At 39.5% G+C, this 18,523-nt stretch overlaps 1 protein-coding gene across 1 annotated transcript in view; it reads left to right on the forward strand.

Moving 5' to 3' along the window:
• Positions 1–18,523, forward strand: part of PLCB1 (phospholipase C beta 1) — a 697,918-nt gene that overhangs the window by 17,607 nt on the left and 661,788 nt on the right. The window contains exon 2 of the mRNA XM_042931600.1: positions 36–113. Within this exon, the coding sequence (XP_042787534.1) occupies positions 36–113 (78 nt within the window). The remainder of the gene's footprint in view (positions 1–35; positions 114–18,523) is intronic.

The raw sequence follows: 18,523 nt of genomic DNA on the forward strand, positions 1-18,523 counted from the left end.
TATGTTGATATTTGTGTTTTTTCTTATATTTCTAGGACTCCACTATTGTCACTCCAATTATTTTGAGGACTGACCCTCAGGGATTTTTCTTTTACTGGACAGATCAAAATAAGGTAAAAAGTGAGATATGTCTTTCTTACATTTTCTAGTTTGTTGCTGATTTGCAAAGTATTTAAGTTACCTCCATAAGTATATCCATTTCATGCATGACCCTTTGTAATTTATTTAAAGATTCTACTTAGAAATAAATGTCTTAGGAGTTTCCAAGGATTCTAGCCCAAAGTATTAGATATGCTGAATCCTAGAACAATTGCCATTTTTTCAGGACAAGAACGTGGAAATGTGAATTACATTTGTTGTAGAAGAAAATTAGCCAGTATTAGTGACTTAAATCCCCCCTCCAGTTCTACTCATAAAGAATAAAGAAAAATGATGAGAAAATCACTTGTGACCCACATTATAAGTTTGGCTTTCCTTTTCTCTTCCTTCTCCCCTTTGCTGCTTATTAAGGGTTCGCCTGGCCTTGGCACAGGAATTTGGTCTTGATCATTTATTCACATTAGAAAATTCAGAATAAGATTCCTTTAGCTTATACCTTCAGTGTTTCAAGATTTTTTTTTTCATATTTAGCTTTCTGTCTACCATTTCATGAGTTTAGGATCTCATTTATTATGAAGCCAATTGAGATAATTCCATATTGAATTATTAAATAGAATGTCTGCAAATCACAAGATTTATTTGGGGTTTAATGGGCAGAAAAATATTCATAGAAAGTAGTTATTATTTCAAGAAACAGTGGTTCTGGACTTGAACCTGTGAGGCCACAGAACACAGAATGTTGTGACCCTATAAGCTCTGTTATTTGGAGAGATGGGTAAGCTTTATTGAGAGTGCTAAATACATATTTAAACCAATAAAATACCAGGTACCACATTGTGAAGGGCTCTTAGTCTTTTCACATCCTTGAGTTAGGTCACTATTGCCAAAGTTACTGAAATTTGTTGGCCTTTCCTTCTGCCTTTGGGGCAACCTGGACTTCACCTGTGAGCAGTGGTCTGGAACTGGCTGTGTGAAATGGCATATTTGGGGTCAGGGTGGAGCCTGGAGGAAACTCTCAGGGTGCTGGATGGTAATACCTCCCTCCCAGGGCCAGTCCTGAACGTGTCTGTTTACACTCATCTAAAAGGCGAATTTTAGCCCTGTAGCCCTCGAATTACTTTTTGAATATGGGTGCCCTGGAATCATCTCTGGCAATAGATCTAGGGCTAAACCATAGACTCTAAGCTAATGTCAAAAAAATGAATTTCATTTGCAAGACTTGCTACTTAATGTTCATGTTTATTACTGGGTGTGTTAATCACTTTGGGTTTGACATTCTGTTTGGTTTCCTGCTGTTATGTATAAAACAATGGCTTGAAAGAATTTTTTTTTTCCTCCTAAAAGCTATTTTTAGAACTGTTGCAGCTATATTCATGAAAGATATATTTATAATGCCTAGGGCATTTTTAAAGGTTGGGTATTTGTACAAGGGACTTAACTGTCAGTTTGATTTTTCAGCTTGTAAATCAAGCTTCTATAAAAGCAACAGAAGGTATTTTGGGGTTTTTTAATAATTCATGGCAACTCAGTTAAACTCCCTTCTAAGACCAATCATAAATATTTCTTTGCTTAAGAAAGAGAAAGGGTTTAGGACCGAAGGTTCTTTGATGCATGTCTATTGTTCTGAGAACCCAGGATTTTGACTTATGTCTATTTTCAGATGTGGGAAAATTTATTTCAGATTTTTACCACAACCGTTTTCTCTTGCTTGTAGTGCTGTTTATGACCAATTGAAACAGATAATATGTTAGCAATTCCTTTTATCTCTTTATTACTTTTCCTCTCATGGATATTAATCTTACAGTTCTACCTAAGAAGATAGTAAATTTCATTTTTCACTTTTTAAATACCGAAGTCATCCCATTTTCATAGATCAGAGTTACGAGGTTTATTTTTTAGTCAATGATCATATATCAGTATACAAAAGATGAGAGGATTTAAGAAAAAAAAATTAAACTTTCATTGCTTCCAAGTTTGTCATTTTCTTCTGGCTTTATGCCCGGTCTTGGAGCCAGAAGGAGTGATACATCCACTTCTAGGAGATGGACGGGTGTAAGTGATATATTAGAGGAAATGTATGCTAGAAGATGGTGCTCTCAAATGAGGGGTGGGAAGCCAAGCTTTTAGTCGCTGTTTTTGCATAGGATCATTTGATGGTACCTGGCTGAGAGGTGCAATCATGATGTTACTTAGAGGCCCACTTTCTTCAAAATATTTTTTTCAAACAGTGACTCTTAGTGATGTGAATCTATCACATATATTACAGAGATGTCTCAGAGAAAAAAAAAATACTTGTAAGTTTATTCATTGATTTTACACACTGTGTTTTCCTTTGGTTTGGAAGTGTGCATTGGCATTTATTATAATGTACCTCTCTTCTCCCTTTGGGCTTCTTCCTACCTAATTTCTCCTTTGTCCACGGAGCCTGTGCCAAAACGACGCCTGGTCTGCTCAGAGGCGAGCTGAGTGGCTTTAAGAAGCTCTTGGGAAAGAAGCTCTTGTTACAAGATCTTTCTTTTTATAGCACTGGAGGAAAATTCTCACATTTTACTCAATGTCTTACCCATGTCATTTCTCCTGTAGCGGCTACATGATACCACCCCAAATTATACATTGTACCTTACTATCCATTCTACTGTAGACCACAGCCACTGATTTTGCGCCACTGAATTCATCCTCCATAGACAGTGACATGCTCCCTTCCTCTAACTCCCCCTTTGATTTTTCATCATAGAAATGATGGGTGGCAAAGAAGACAGACAGCACAGATGATAGATTTAGGAATTAAAAAACTAGAGCTAGTAGCAAGTCATTTTTAGGTAGCAAACATGTGCTTTGGTGAAACATTGAAAAAATATTTGAGGTTGGGGGAAGCAGATAAACATGACCATGATCTTAAGGGATATATGTTCATTCTTCGTACCAGCTCTGGCCTTATTTTAATCACTTTCTTCTTTACTGTTGGCTCTGTACATCTTATTGACTGCAAGTAGCAACAGCATGTTTCTGAATAAGACTGTTCTAAGCACGGTGGTTTTTCTTATGTCAGTGTCTGTTAGGTCAAGAGGATGAGCTTATCTGTAATTGTGGGTGAGAGGGGCTCCTGCACGGCTGGAGTATGTAAGGGGTTGCTGGCATCAGTCTATGACTTTTCTTTGGAGCTATGCCAGATTGGGACAAGGAACCAACACAGGAAGTATCAGCCATGAAAACCATGTAACTACAGGAAGTATCTGCATCACAATTTTGGAGGAAAAGCTAAAGAAGAAAAAAGAAGTCAATGTTAAAGAGCTAAAACAAACCTATTCTGCTAGAAGATGAAACAAAGTAGACCTATGCCTTGCAACTCGATACCCTGCTTCTGTGCCAAGGTTGGTGTAAAAATAAAACTAGTTACTACTAGTTCAGATCCAAGAAGTCCAGCCCAGCAGACTCCTCCTTGTATCCCTAAAGCAGGAGCTTGGAAGGAGAGAGGAGAGGAGCACATAATTACATTACATCAAAAAGGAATAGGAGGAAAAAGACACATTTTAAATGTAGGACTCCTACTACTTTCTCTTTTTTGTTGTTACAGATTTTATTTATTTTTAATTTTGTGAAGAACGCACAAATGTGTTCTTTGCATTAGAGAATAAAGTAGTGTAAATGCCCTTAGCCCCTCCTTCTTTGACCCAATCTTAGTGTACCCTCCAGGGTCAACCACTGGTAACAGTTCCATGGTAGCGTTCCCTGTCTCCTCTGAAGGAATTTTACATGCATATCTATGGAAATAGTTCATTTTGTTTTGTTTATATCTGTTTGTATCCTAAATACCACCATATCGTTTTTACTGTTTCACCAACTTGTGTTTTACTTTATTAGTTTGTCTTAGAGAACTTTTCATGTAAGTACATGTAGATCTACCTCTTACTTTTAAATTTCCCTGTCATATCCTGTGGAATGGATTACCAAATTTTATTTAATAATAATTTCTCACTGGTGGACTGTGGGTGTTTGTTTCTAATTTGGGGCTACAGGGAACAATCCTGTAATACAGGGTAATAGTCAGCCTGCATAGCCCTCTCTGGGTAGATGGGTCAGGGGTTCCCTGAGGTAAATTTTCAGAACTACAATTGCTGATTGAAGGCTATACATATCCTAAATTTTAGTTAATAGTTGCATCATTTTATACCCCTATCAGTGGTGTGTGAGAGGAACTGTTTCTTCAGGCCTCACCAACATTATTAAGAAACCTTTTATTTTTGCATTTATGTATATTTGCATGTATTGATGCAGCTGTTTTATCTCTGTTTTGATTTGCCAGTGTCTGCCTTGATGGTAAGATGTGTCTCTTTTTATGCCTTTATGGACTGTGCCTGTTTTCTCTTACATGAATCTTGTGTCCCTTGCTTATATTCCTTGTTGAGGGTGCTCTATGGACTCTAGATGGTAATCTTTAGCTGTTATAGATGTTGCAAATACTTTCTTCCTGTTTGTGGTTTGTCTTTGAATTTCTTAATTTCTAACTTATGCATGGCAAAAGATGACTTTCCCATTTTCAATTTTGATGTGTTCACATTTCATTCCTTTTTTTTTTCTTTTTGCTTTACTTAAGGACTTTCTTATTCCTCATCGTTATGGCCATCATTATTATTAATTTAAGTTTCCGATCTTAGTCTCTTCAAGCTGCTATAACAAAATACCGTAGACTTGGTATCTTATGAACAACAGATATTTATTTCTTACATTTCTGGAGGCTGGAGTCCAAGGTTAGAGCCGTCTTCCGGGTTGGAGCCTTTTCTTTGTATCCTCATGAGAGGAAGGGGCTGGGGAGGTCTCTGGAGCCTCTTTTATACACTAATCACATCCACAAGGACTCTGCTCTCAAGACTTAAGCACCTCCAAAAGACCTCACCTCCTAATCTTGTCTTTGGACAGTAGGTGTTCCAAGTATAGATTTGGGGGAGGGGGTAGGGAGGACGCAAACTTTCAGACCGTAGTAGTCATGTCATGTGTTTTGAGGACTAGTGTGAGGTGGGGCTCTAAATTTAATTTCTTTATTTTTTAAAAATATTTATTTTTGAGAGAGAGAGAGGGAGAGAGCGTGAAGAGGGGAGGGGCAGAGAGAAAGGGAGACACAGAATCAAAGCAGGCTCCAGGCTCTGAGCTGTCAGCACAGAGCTCAACACGGGGCTCAAACTCACAAACCGTGAGATCATGATCTGAGCTGAAGTCAGATGCTTAACAGACTGAGCCAGTTGGGTGCCCCTAAATTTAATTTCTTTCAATGGGTAGCCTTACGTGTTGGTGGTTCCCTGTTCTTTCTGTTTGGCGCTAGCTACGATGGCACCCTTTCTTCTGTGGGATTTTTGTAGTTCAGGGTGTGGAGGCTGCGGGAGGAGGGAGCTGAGGTGTCAGGTTGACCTGAGATGATGTTCCCATTGTGCTCCTACTACTGACAGACACCTCCACCACCTGGTTAGATGGCCCATAGATCTGTTCCTATGTTTTAATGCCTGTGGGCTTCTGAGATGTTATTTCCCCCTTCATTTTTGTTCCATTTATCTTCTGCCTTTCATACTTTCTTATTTAATAAGTACAACCCCGTTTGTTTACCCATGACCCTAGTTCATAGATGTAAATTAATATCTGCATGTTGAGTCATTTTGAGGGACCTAAGACAGGAGCGATTGGCTCTACTATCTGTTTCATCTGCCATTTTCTTCTGATCTGTGATTTTGCATGAGATGCCATTTGGAATCCTTGTACAGAGCAATAATTAAGTTTCTTTTAATGGCAAGTATAGACTGCATTCTCTTACGGTAATCTTAAATTGCTATACAGAGTTCAAAAGCAAAGTTCAAAAATTAAATATTTACACAAGCCTCAATGACATTTTTTTCAGCATGAGAGTCCAGAGTTCACAAATATTATAAATGATGAACCATAGACCTCCATAGGAAACTCTAGGAATATCCTATTAAAAACTTAGTCTGGCTTCCACAAAAAAATCCCCAGGCACCACTTGTTTCATTAATCATTTAGCAATGGTGCTTCTTCTTTGGGACATACTTCTCTAGTGTATTCCAGAAGCATCAATGTTGACCTTTCTCGTGTATGGTAAATGAGGTAGGATACTCAGCAGTCTATTGAGCATAATGATGTGGTTATAAATTAAAAAAGATGAGTTCCATTCATTTTTATTTGGTAATTTTCCCCTAAGCCTGAAACAATAACTGAAATTACCTTAGAAAACAGCACGATGCATGTGAGGATTGCTTTCTGAGGGCTGGCAACATTCTTTGGCCTGGAGCAGTACACCAGACATCGCCAACTAACTAACCAGCAGCATCTAGGGACTGAATCTTTTTCTTCACTTTTCTGAATTCGATTCCCGTTATTGAAGAGATTCATAGAGTAGATGTGGCATGAAGTCTATACCCACATCCTTATGACTCCAGAAGCCACATATTGGACCCTAGGGGCCAGCGCTTGTATTCTTTTGCTTTTTCTGATCACTAGTGCTCACTTTGTTACCCATGATGCTGCTTGGAAGTTCCTGAGAATTAACAACAACCCCAAGCAAAGGAGTTTGATAGACAAATACCACGGTTCCTTCAGCTCTTGGGTGGGATAAAGCAAAGGTGCAAGCTTTATGTTTTTTTCCCCAGGACTCTTTGGTGGGATTAAGCCACCATCCACAGCAGTAACTGGCATGCAAATACATCATTTATGGCCTTCCTTCCCTTCCTCTCTCAATTCCTCATTCCTGATTTGTCCTGGAACCACCTCTAAAATAAGCTAATTTTACTAGAATCCGTCTCTAGGAACTGCTTAATATAGATGCTTAATGCTTGATATCTTAATATAGATGCCCCCTAATTAAGGGCATTAAAAAGATTTCTTCATAAGAGGCACTGAAACTATTAGAAGAATACTTTTGTTTTAAGCCAAGCAGTTTTCTTAAAACAACCCTAATTTGGGAGGCTGGAAGCCAGTTAAGAAAATCATCTGCAAAGTCAGATAGATGTGGGTTCGAGCTCTTGCTTTACCTTGTATTAAGAGTGACCTCAGGTGAATTTCTTCTCAAGCTAAGCCTCGATTTCTTCAGCTGTAAGATGAGGTATAACTTCCTTAGGACTGTTGTTAAACTTGGTATGTGAAGTGCCTAACACAATGCCTAGCACGTTGTAAACTTTAGATCCTTTGTGGGGTCTTTTTTTTTAATTTAATTTTTAAAATTTCATTTTAGTTTTAAATATTTCGGCTTTATTGAGGCAGAGTTATTAGTCAATAATTTACTGACAAATAAAATTGTAAGATATTTGAAGTGTACATCTTGGGGATTTGGTATCTGTAGACATTGTGAAAATAATCCCCATGGAGTTAATTAACACATCCATCACCTCACAGATTTATTTATTTTTCTGTTTGTGTGAAAATGTTTAAGTTCTACTCTCTTGGCAAGTTTCAGTTATATACTACAGCGTCTTCAACTATAGTCACATGTTTTATGTTATATCCTCAGACCTTATTGACCTTTTAGCTGAAAGCTTGTACCCTTTCACCAACCTCTTCCTATTCCGCCCCCCACCACGCCCAGCCCCGGCATCCACTTTTGTAGTGTTTTTAGGAGTTTAGAGTTTGACTTTTTTTTTTTTTTTAAGATACTGTGTATAAATGATACCATGCAGTATTTGTCTTTCCATGGCTTATTTCACTTAGCATAACACCTTCAAGGTCATTTGTGGTGGCTTTTTATTATTGGTATATAATAAACAACTAGTCTCTGACTAAGCAATTAGTCTCTAACTAATTGTTAAGGACCATAAATGTGCTGTTTCAAAAACCAGTTGACCATCTATTTATGTATATTTTTAAATATATATTTTTTTCGTCTTCAAGGTGTTAGTGACTTGTTTTCTGTTTAGACTCAGCTGTGGTCTTTTGATCTGAAGCACTGAAGCTTAGGTCTGTTTGGGCACACAAGATGTTTATTTATGTATTTCATAATGTTTTGGGAACAGAGCCATGGAAGGCAAAAGAAGGGATTTATTGTTTAGAATAATTTTCCTCTGAGGATAATTCACTAATAAATACTCCATCATAGATGAAAGTTTCTCGGGCCCGCGGGAATCTAAAGCATCTCATGGAATAAGCTTTAAGATGATTTAAAGTCTTGGATAAGAGAAAAAGGTATTATTCACAAGAAGAATTGGACTCCACCATGGCTGTCTGTGTCTTTTTTCCTAATATAAATCACTTTTGGATTATCACAGCTATATTGACATCAAGCAGCTTCTCCTCCTCCATACTGATCAGATCCTTAGAGATTAAACTTGTAGTGTTTTCAAGTGTAATTTAGTCATTGGTCTGTCTGATTGCTGAGGAACGAATCTCCCCTCATCAAATCCACTTTCAGATTAAGCTCCATGTATTCTCAACACTACCTTCTTGCTACTGCCTTGAGCCCAAAGGTTTTTCCTCAGTAACTCCAGCTAGTGTAGAATAACCAAATACTATGATTGCCTAGGCTATGTAGATGCAACGTAAGAAGAAATGTTATTATGATGGAATCTTTCACAAATTCTTCTTGGAGGTTGTGATTCATGGATTTTCAGCAAGATTGCTAACTGAAATGTAACCTCTTCAAGATGTCTTTTAAAATCAGGCTGGTTATGAAACAGCGTCATTGCAGTTTCTTTGGGATTATTTGTAGGGTGTAAGTGCATTGACATGATTTTCAAGTCACCTTCACTTCACTTCATCATACCAATAACGACAGCGATGCTCTTTTGACTACACTGTGATCGGAGTTTAGAAATATGAAACACTCTGGCCTTAATTCAAAACACTTTACTCTTAATATAATTTAATTAAAAATTTTGCCTCAGTTTTATGAGTTGCTTATATTTAGCTCTTCCCAGTCTTGTAAGGAAAAATTAAATTGGATGCTTTCCATGCTATGAAGCTATTATAAAATGGGATATTTGTATTGTATGATACCAAAATTAGTTTGAGACACTGGATTGGAGGATTGGGTGGAGGAAATGCATTTGGTACATTGTTCATAATTTTGTTTTCTGTTATATAAAAAACCCCATTTGCTTTTGTTATGGATAGAATTCCCAGATCCTTGTCTTGCTCCTTTGCTTGAATTACCAGCATTTTCGTTTTATTTTTATTAAAAAAATTTTTTTTTAATGTTTATTGTTTTTGAGAGAGAGACACAGACAGAGAGCAAGCAGGGGAAGGGCAGAGAGAGAGGGAGACACAGAATCGGAAGCAGACTCCAGGCTCTGAGCGGTCAGCACAGAGCCTGATGCAGGGCTCGAGCTCACAGACTGCGAGATCATGACCTGAGTTGAAGTCGGCTCTTCAACTGACTGAGCCACCCAGGCGCTTCATGGGTGTTTTAGATAGAATGAGCATTTTTGGTTGTTTTCTGGTTTATTTGCTTGTCAATCCAAGATGGTTTGATCCTATAGATGGGGTCCTCATCAAGCCTTTTCGATATTTAATCAGAAAGACAATTTTTTTTTCTCTCCCTTTTGGTAAAATAAATTTAGATGGGTAGTTTGAATCACTTAAGCACTTAAAATAGACTAAAGAATATGATTAGTTATTTCCCATTTTTTCCCATTTTATCATCGTTTATTTTATTTAACTTATTTAAAAAGACGAAAACACAAACCAACATTGAACAATCAATTTATTACGAAGTTGGTGTTAAAATATTATAAATACATTTTTAAAATTTTAATTAATTAATTAATTAATTAATTTTTAAATATAATTTATTGTCAAATTAGCTAACATACAGTGTATAAAGTGTGCTCTTGGTTTTTGGGGTAGATTCCCATGGTTCATCATTTACATGGAACACCCAGTGCTCATCCCAAGTTCCCTCCTCAATGCCCATCACCCATTTTCCCTTCTCCCCCATACCCCCATACACCCTCAGTTTGTTCTCTGTATAAATACATTTTTTTAAATATGCACTAATTCAATTTGCACACACCTTTGAATTCTTGTTGTTATTATCATGGCTACCATCATCACCAGTAACAGCAAACACATAAGGAATGTCTTCCACATGCCACTGTGCTAACACACACACACACACACACACACACACACACGCACATGCACGCAAATGCACTCATTTAATCTTTTCCAAAAGCCTCTGAGGATAGTGCTATTATTAGCCCCATTTATAGGTATTGACCTTGACATGCACACACAAAGTTTCAATGATAACCCCTGGTCATGCAGTTGGTTACTAGCAGAGGCAGGATTAGAACCCAGGTAGTTGGGCTGTATGTCTTGGCTTTTTAAAAAATCTGTTTAATGTATAAAGTTAATTTTTCTGGGAAAATTTGCTTAAAAAGAAACCTCAGTAGGCTTCTTACATTCGGGAGAAGAGGCAGCCTGTATGAAGTGACTCTCAACTTGGACTGCACATTGAAATCATGCAGAGAGCTTCAAAAATGCTGGTTCCTGGGCCCCTCCCCAGAGACTCTGATTTAATTGCTCTGAGGTGTGGTCATCTGATTCTAATGTGCAGCCAAGGTGAACACTGATAGAAAGCAAGCTGACATCACAAATTAAGTCAGTAAACTTCCTGAGAGGCTGCGTTCACTCTACCTTTCCTGTCCATGGCCTAATTTTTGTCAGAAGTAATATTCAGCTGAGCACCCAGAGGCCCTACAAGATTTTGAATTATTTGTCTATGATTGAACAATATTCCCTATACTGTACTTAGGAAGCCAGGAAATTACTAGCATTTTTTAGAATCTCAGTATCCAAGATTGAATCAAAATAGATATTTTTTTATATTCAGTTGATTAAAATTCATTTCATTTTACATTCTCTGAATGTTCCAGGTATGAGCTATTTGTCTTATCCTTACCAAACCTGTCCTCAGCAATGAAGCCCTTATTAACCTTTATGTTTTTGTTTTTCTAGATCCTCTGTTAGACCAAGTGGCTGTTGGAATTCAATATTTAATTAAATTCTCTGCCCTCTTGAATAAGCAAATGTGGTTGTAAAAATTATTTTATGTAATTATGTCATTTTATAACTTAAATTTGTATTACCGATACAAAAACAGATATCACCTTGTTAAATTATAACATCGTGTCATTTCTTATTAATTTGGAGGGCTCTTCCTTTATTGACACATAAGCCCACCAGGGAAACCAGAGAACCAGATCCTATGCAGGTGTGACAGGAAGCTTGTGATTTAATCACCCCTACATAATACATTTGAGAGTGGTAAAATTCATGTGTCTCCCAATAGAATTTTTGGCTTTCAGTTCTGTCTTCTATGAAGAACATGGATTGGGATGAGAATGATTTCGCATGAGATTTCTCTTTGGTGCGTGCAAAACCGCCCCCCCCCCCCCCAACCCCCGGCTGACGTAGGCGCCGCAGTCTGGAAATTGAATTGCCGCACGGCCAACTGCACCTGTTTGAAGAGAATGCCTCCATGAAAAGTTTTATGGGGCAGAACTAGTTGCTATGCTAAGAAACTAACGACTCTGCTGGTATACATAATGGATTCTATTTTTAGACGAACATTTGTTCCTATAGCATGGCATCATTATGCAAGAGGGCAGCAGTTTCGGCACCGTATTGTGAATATTGAATTATCTGAATACCAGAGTAGATGCCACTTTACACTCTGGGCATCTGAAGCTCCATACCACTGAGGAATTCTGGGAGACAGTGCAGAGCACACCTCGGAATTGTCCCAGTTGAGGAGCCTGGGAGCTGTGGGATTTACCCACCAATTCTCAACTGTCAGTGACTGAAGGCAGCTCTCCCTTGGGCTCTTAGGGCCTTAAAGTTGCCACCAGCCCTTCTCCATGGCCAAGGGGGCTTTACAGCAGTGGGCCCCAGGCTTCAAGAAAGCCCTCAGACATAGCTGTAGTTGGAAGCTGTCAGCTGGCATTCATGGGAGCACATGGACAACTCCAGCAGCAACTACTCTGAAGGCTTGCATTTTCAGCAGGTCAGACTTCATAAATTTCTATCACAGGGTACACACTGGAAATTAAACCTATTCACAGATCTTGTTTAGCCTGCATAAGTCATTAAAAATGTAAAACATGAGAGGCCAGCATTTTTTATTTTATTTTATTTTATTATTTTATTTTATTTATTAAAAAAAATTTTTAATGTGTATTTATTTTTGACACAGAGAGAGAGAGAGAGAGCATGAGCAGGGGAGGGGTAGAGAGAGAGGGAGACACAGAATCCGAAGCAGGCTCCAGGCTCTGAGCTGTCAGCACAGAGACCGACGCGGGGCTCGAACTCACAGACCGCGAGATCATGACCTGAGCCAAAGTCGGACGCTCAACCGACTGAGCCACCCAGGCGCCCCAATTTATTTTATTTTTTTAAATGTTTATTTATTTTTTAGAGAGAGAGAGAGAGAGAGAGAGAGGGAATGCAGGGGAAGGCTGGAGAGAGAGGGAGGCACAGAATCTTAAGCAGGCTCCAGGCTCCAAGCTGTCAGCACAGAGCCTGATGTGGGGCTTGAACTCATGAATCGCAAGATTGTGTCCTGAGCTGAAGTCAGACGCTTAACCAACTGAGCCACCCAGGAGCCCTGTGAGAGGCCAGCATTTAAAAAAATCTGGGGAGTTCATACACAAATCTGGATTTCTCATCTGAAGGCATGGCAATACTGGCCGACCCACCCCGATGGCCACATTTGGCTGGAGTGGGTGGTGGCTGCCTGCTTTAGACACAACATGTGGTGGTGTCCACTCAGCCACAGTTCACAACTGGCTGGCCCACCTTATTTATATTACCTCTTAGGCTCCTTCAGACTTTTGAGTGTAAAATATAAGACCTCTGTGGTAACAATCTTTCCCGGAAGCTTCAATACACCAGTGATTATGAAGCTTCATGTAGAATGAAGTTAATTCTGTCACAGTGGGCCTTTTGGAGTGCTGTAGCATAAGGACTGGATTTTACAGTGAAAAAAATGGCTGAAGGTCAGCACATCCAGGCCCTTCTCATAACCGCCATAATCAAAGCAATTGATGCTTCAAGCCCATTTCTTCTCTGTGAAATATGGATCTAAAGTGTGCAAGCCCTGAGGTCACTCTCAGCTTTAAAAGGCTATTATTCCAAAGTGACTTTCACGTGGCATTGTCCTAGGTAAGATTTATAAAGATGACTCCTCGGCAAAGGATTTCACGTTGAATTGGGCCATTAATCTCTGGGAAATAAAAATGGTGGGCTCTGGGACACCAGGCAGAATGACTTACCTTTGTGGAATGAATGGGATTAACTTCACCCTCAATTTAAGGCAGTGGGCACTGACAAGTTTAGCCAGTCAGTGTAACTCACCCTTTCCTCACTGTAGAACTGTGCTGTCTAACACAGGAGCCTCTAGACACATGTTGCTTTTTACATTTCAATTTTAATTAATTAAAATAGAATAAAAAAGTAGTTTCTCTATCACATTACCCATATTTTGGAGTGCTCAGTGGCTACCTGCGAACAGGTGCAGTTAGAGAACGTTTCCATCATTACAGAAGGTTCTATGGAGGTCACTGCATAGAGATTGGCTCCAGAATAGTCTGTTTAGAACCAGTCCAAAGTAAGGGAAAGTTTCCTTGGACTTTAAGGGAAAGAACTTTTCTCTTTTGTTGGATCGTGTGCTGCAAGGATGTTACATGGACCAAATTTGTTATTTTCTTCTCATGAATACAGATATTGGGATAATTTGATTGTCACCTTGGGAGCTTAAATGGTAAACTAACCCTGCAGGGGAGAAGCCAAGGAAGAACCAAATCCTTCTGATGTCATCTGAGATGCCAGATCAGGCCATTTCTATTTCATGAGCTAATCAATCCCTTCATTGTCTAAGTCAGTTTAAGATGGCATATTGTCTTTTTACAGTCAAGATTGCTAACTGATACATTGAGCATTCATTTATTTAAAGGAAGGCAAGGACTCAGGTATCGAGAATCCAGCTGCATCTGGCTCATAAACATGAAAGAGAAATAAAAGAAGAGATAGAACTTGTAAAATTTTTATATGCCTAGTGTCTACAATTCCCTGTGTAAGACATTATTGTTAGTTGTTTTGTATGTTTTTCTAAGTTGGAGTTTCGCTATGAGGAATAATTTTAATGGCTTCTAACCATCTTTAGGGAAGAATACGTTTCGAGAAAATTGAAAATGTGTGCAAAAAGTGGAAGTCTTTAACAACTCTGTAGATTAGCCTAATAGTCTCAATCATACCGGAAGGATTTCTAGAGAAAGAAAGTAGAACTTATTGGTAATTGTGTTGTAGACATCATGCCAACGTGCCTTATGTTGACTATCTCATTAATTAATCAATTGATTGTTTTCTCCATTTTGCTTTGGGAAATTGAGGCTATAGCTAGAGTGGTTCTTTCCTTAGAAGGTCGTCTCTAATCCTGCCAGTCTAGAATGCCCCCCTACTTCTGTGCTCCTGAATACCTTATGCTTCCCTTCACCTTAGCCATTTTAATGCTGTGTTAATTTTGTCTGACTTATTTTACTCACCCAATTGATGATGGAGTCTTTGAATTCAAGGACTTTATCAGATTTTTGTTGGCATTTCTAGTACACTGCTAGTATATAGTACTTGTTCAACCATTGGTGGCCAAACGGGTAAGACTTAGTAAGGTGGTATCACTTGTCTAAGGTTACAGGCTACCAAGTGGTGGAACCCAGGTCTGTCAGGATTGAAAGATAATGACTTGTCCTACTGTTACTCATTCACTAAAACCTTCTCCTTGTTCAAGTCTCTGGCTGCCTCACTCCTAGTAGTTTATGTGGCTTCCTACCTCTTAAAAGAGAGAGAAAGTCCTGGAGGACATCTCTACCTCCTTCCTGACATCAACCCAGGCAGCCCACCTTGGTCTTCGGCTGTTCTCTCCTCCTGTTTCCCTCCTGCTCTCCCAGACCATCCCTACCTCTTTGGCCCTGGACCCTGACTTGATTTGACACTAACATTAATCCCTTCCCTTTCTTGTGTTGTCACTATTTCCCTTTAACCAGATCTGTACAATCAATATTAAACACGACAGGCCTCTCCTCTCTTCAAAGAAAACCGTATACCCTCTCTTGACCCTAGCTGGCTGCTTTCCTTTCTTTCTCCTTTTCATTCAGAGAGAACATCTTTAAAGACTTTACCTATACGCTCTGCCTCTGTTCTCTATTCTCACCTTTCACCGGCTCCTCAGCCCGTATCAGTATGCATTCTGTCCCCATCACTGCTCCAAACCTTTTTCTAAAGCCACCAATGACCTTCATATGGTAAAACCTATCGGCCATATTAGCTCTCTGTGGGCTTGATCTTTTATTAGAATTTTACATTGTTTGCCCCATTTTCTTGACTTCTTTGCTCACATGCTTTTTCCCACTTCCATGACCACTCAGTTTGCTTGGCTGGCTCGAACTTGCAGTCCCTCCACTCACCAGAATCTCATCTGTACTTCCAGCTGCATTTACCACCTGCACGCAGCAGCCCACATTTTACCTCACCCCACACCCGGTCCCTGAGATACCTGAAACCCAGTGCTAAGACTGGCTTCATTTTCTTCCTCCCTTACCCCTGCCTTGGTCATGCTGCCTTATGAAAGGCACCCCCTTTACAGAGTTGCACAGTCTGAATCCTGGAAGTCTTTCTTAACACCTCCTTCCACCTTCCCTTCAAGCTCTTGTGCTCCAGCCATGCTAGCCACACTGGCCTTCCTCCATTTCCTCCCATGTGATATGTTCCTTTCTGTATGAAGTCTTTACAGTATCCTCCCTCTGCTGAGAGTACGTGTGGTCGCCTTAATGCATTCCCCCCTCTGCTGCTTCACCATACTTCTTGAGTGTAATAAAATATTTCGTAATGTAATGTCTAGCTCCCCTAGTAGGATGTTGACTCAATGAGAGAAGAGTCCACTGTTGTCCTGGTAAATGTTTAACAACTGGCTGGCTGTCCTGGTGGGAAAACCGATTTGTAGCATTTGCTGATTTCCGTGGTTTAAATATCCTCTCCCTCTTACCCCCCCAGTGTCTGATTTCAAGCTACCAATGCATCATCACTGAACACAGATTTGGGAACAGAAGGACACAATTGGTTCTTGTGAGCTTAAAAGAAAGCTCCAGCATACCACTAAAGCATGTCCATCCTCTTCACTGCCATATCCTCATGACTGGGAGCGGTGCTGAGCATGTTGAAGATAATGGCTTATTTGGAGGGTTAAATGAAGTGTTCTTATTCCATCTTAGAAATGTAGTGATAAAAAATATGCTCATGTTTCAGACAAAAAAAATGCCATAAACCCCTTCATTTTAGAACCGGAACAGGCCTTAAATGTTATTATGTCCAATCCCTTCATTTTTGTCTCCAGTAATTGAGGGTCAGGGAGTGGGATCTGGCATGGTCATACAGCTTCTAGTAGAAGAACCCAAGTTAAAATGCACATCTCTTCATTACCAACCAACATTCATTCCCTTATATCACATTGCCATTTCTAAAGGGAAGTAATTTTTTTTAATACTTGTGATTAAATTCAAGTTGTGTTGTTATATAGTGGTGTAGTTGAACATATCATAACTAAATCTACTTTACAAAAGAAAGAGCAATGTTTGCTCATTCCTTAATAAATTTTAAGTTGTGTGCTGAGCGGGATTTCCCCCATATCATGTTTCCACCTTCCTTATCTGCTGTAGTTATTTATAGAATACGTACATTAGCCAACGTTTTGCTGTGTAGTAAACAGCCCCAAAACTTAGTGCCTTAAAACAACAACTATTTATTTAGATCACTCCGGTATGGGTTGATAAATTGGTGTGGGCTCAGGTAGGTTGTTTTTCTGGTTCTGCTGGGCACCTCTGGCTTCTACAGTTAGCTGTGGAATGGCTGTGTGGCTCTGCTGATCAGGGCTGCCCTCTCATGACTGAGGCTGCTGCTGGGATGGCTAGGCTGACATGAATCTGGCCCATGTGGTCCCTCATTCTCCAGCAGAGTAGTCCAGCTTTGTGGATTGGTAGAGTTCTGAGAATGGATGTAAGTTGCCCATCCGGAGACTCAAAATGGCCATATCGGCACTTCTGCCATATTGTACATGCCAAATCAAATCATTCATAGGGTGGGGAAACAGATGCTAATTCTTGATAACAAGGTCTGCAAAGTCACATTGCAAAGAGGCATGGATACGCATAAGGGAATGATTTGTGGTTGCTTTTGCAATTAAATACAGAAAAGGAATTGTTTCCTCAAACTAGGGAAGGTTCTCTCTGTAAGAGTGGAGTGTCTCAATGGGGCAGAACTAACCAATGGGTTCCTCACCTTCCTGAAGTATCGAGGCAATGCTAAATATGTTAGCCAAGTGTTTGTGTTATTTGTGTAATACAGCTGTGAGATAGGGGGTCTTTTAACATACCCTAGACTTTGGGGTCCTCAATTGATGTTCAGAGAGGAAAAGATCCTTGTGAGGTGTTGGGGAGGTAGAGCCACATTCCAACCCAGGATGCACTTGGGCAGCACCCTCCTAGCAATGGCTTTTCAAACCAAAACATGTTTTCACAGGTGTTGAGGATGAGTCTGGCTGAGGACCATTGCAATACAAGAGGGAACTCTTCCATGTTCAAGGCTAGAGTTTGCTCATGTCACTCTCACTTTTTATGTTTTTTAGTTTTTCTCTTCCTAAATAATTTTCCTAAGCGATTTTTCTGTACCTGATATAGTCTGTTTTTTCTTTTTTAAAAGTATCCCTATGTTGGGAACATGGAAACAATTCAAAATCTGTAGGAACACTGGGAAAGTGGAAATTAAACCTCAGAATTCTTCACTGTAGGAAAATGATCATGGGGAATTTTCCATAGTAGAGAGGTGGAAATCATTCCAGATCTCTTCTTCTAGCCTGGGCCGCAACGTGCATTTTTCTGGGATGAGAAACACATGAGTTTGACTGAGGGAGAGTTCGGTAGGTTTTGTCAATGAAGCACGGGAAGGGATCAGTCCTTACTCTGAGCTCATCTTTTTTTAAGCTGAGTGTGCTCTGGGAAGATGCAGGCATCAGCGTATTTATATCCCACTGAGCCAACAGAGCATGCAGTGAAAGGGAAGGAAGGCCATTATCTGGTGAATGTATAGGGTGGGGAGTCACTGAGGTTAAAACGTTCAGTTCATTACCATCTCTTTACTTACTTTGTAGAATCAGTGCATAACCTCCGTAATTGTTCTTTTGTGAGATACCCTGTGTACGATCACGGACACTGAAATCCAACTCCCTGGGTCTAAAACCTGGCTCAAACACTGTATGTGTCCCTGAGGAAGGCTTTAACCTCTCTGAGCTTTTGTTTCTTCTTCTGCAAGTGGGAATAATACATCTATTTCATAAGAATCTTGTGGGCATGAAATGAGATAACGCATGTGAAACATTTGGCACAGCATA

Source organism: Panthera leo, chromosome A3, assembly GCF_018350215.1.
Source record: "Panthera leo isolate Ple1 chromosome A3, P.leo_Ple1_pat1.1, whole genome shotgun sequence".
NCBI classification, from domain to species: domain Eukaryota; kingdom Metazoa; phylum Chordata; class Mammalia; order Carnivora; family Felidae; genus Panthera; species Panthera leo.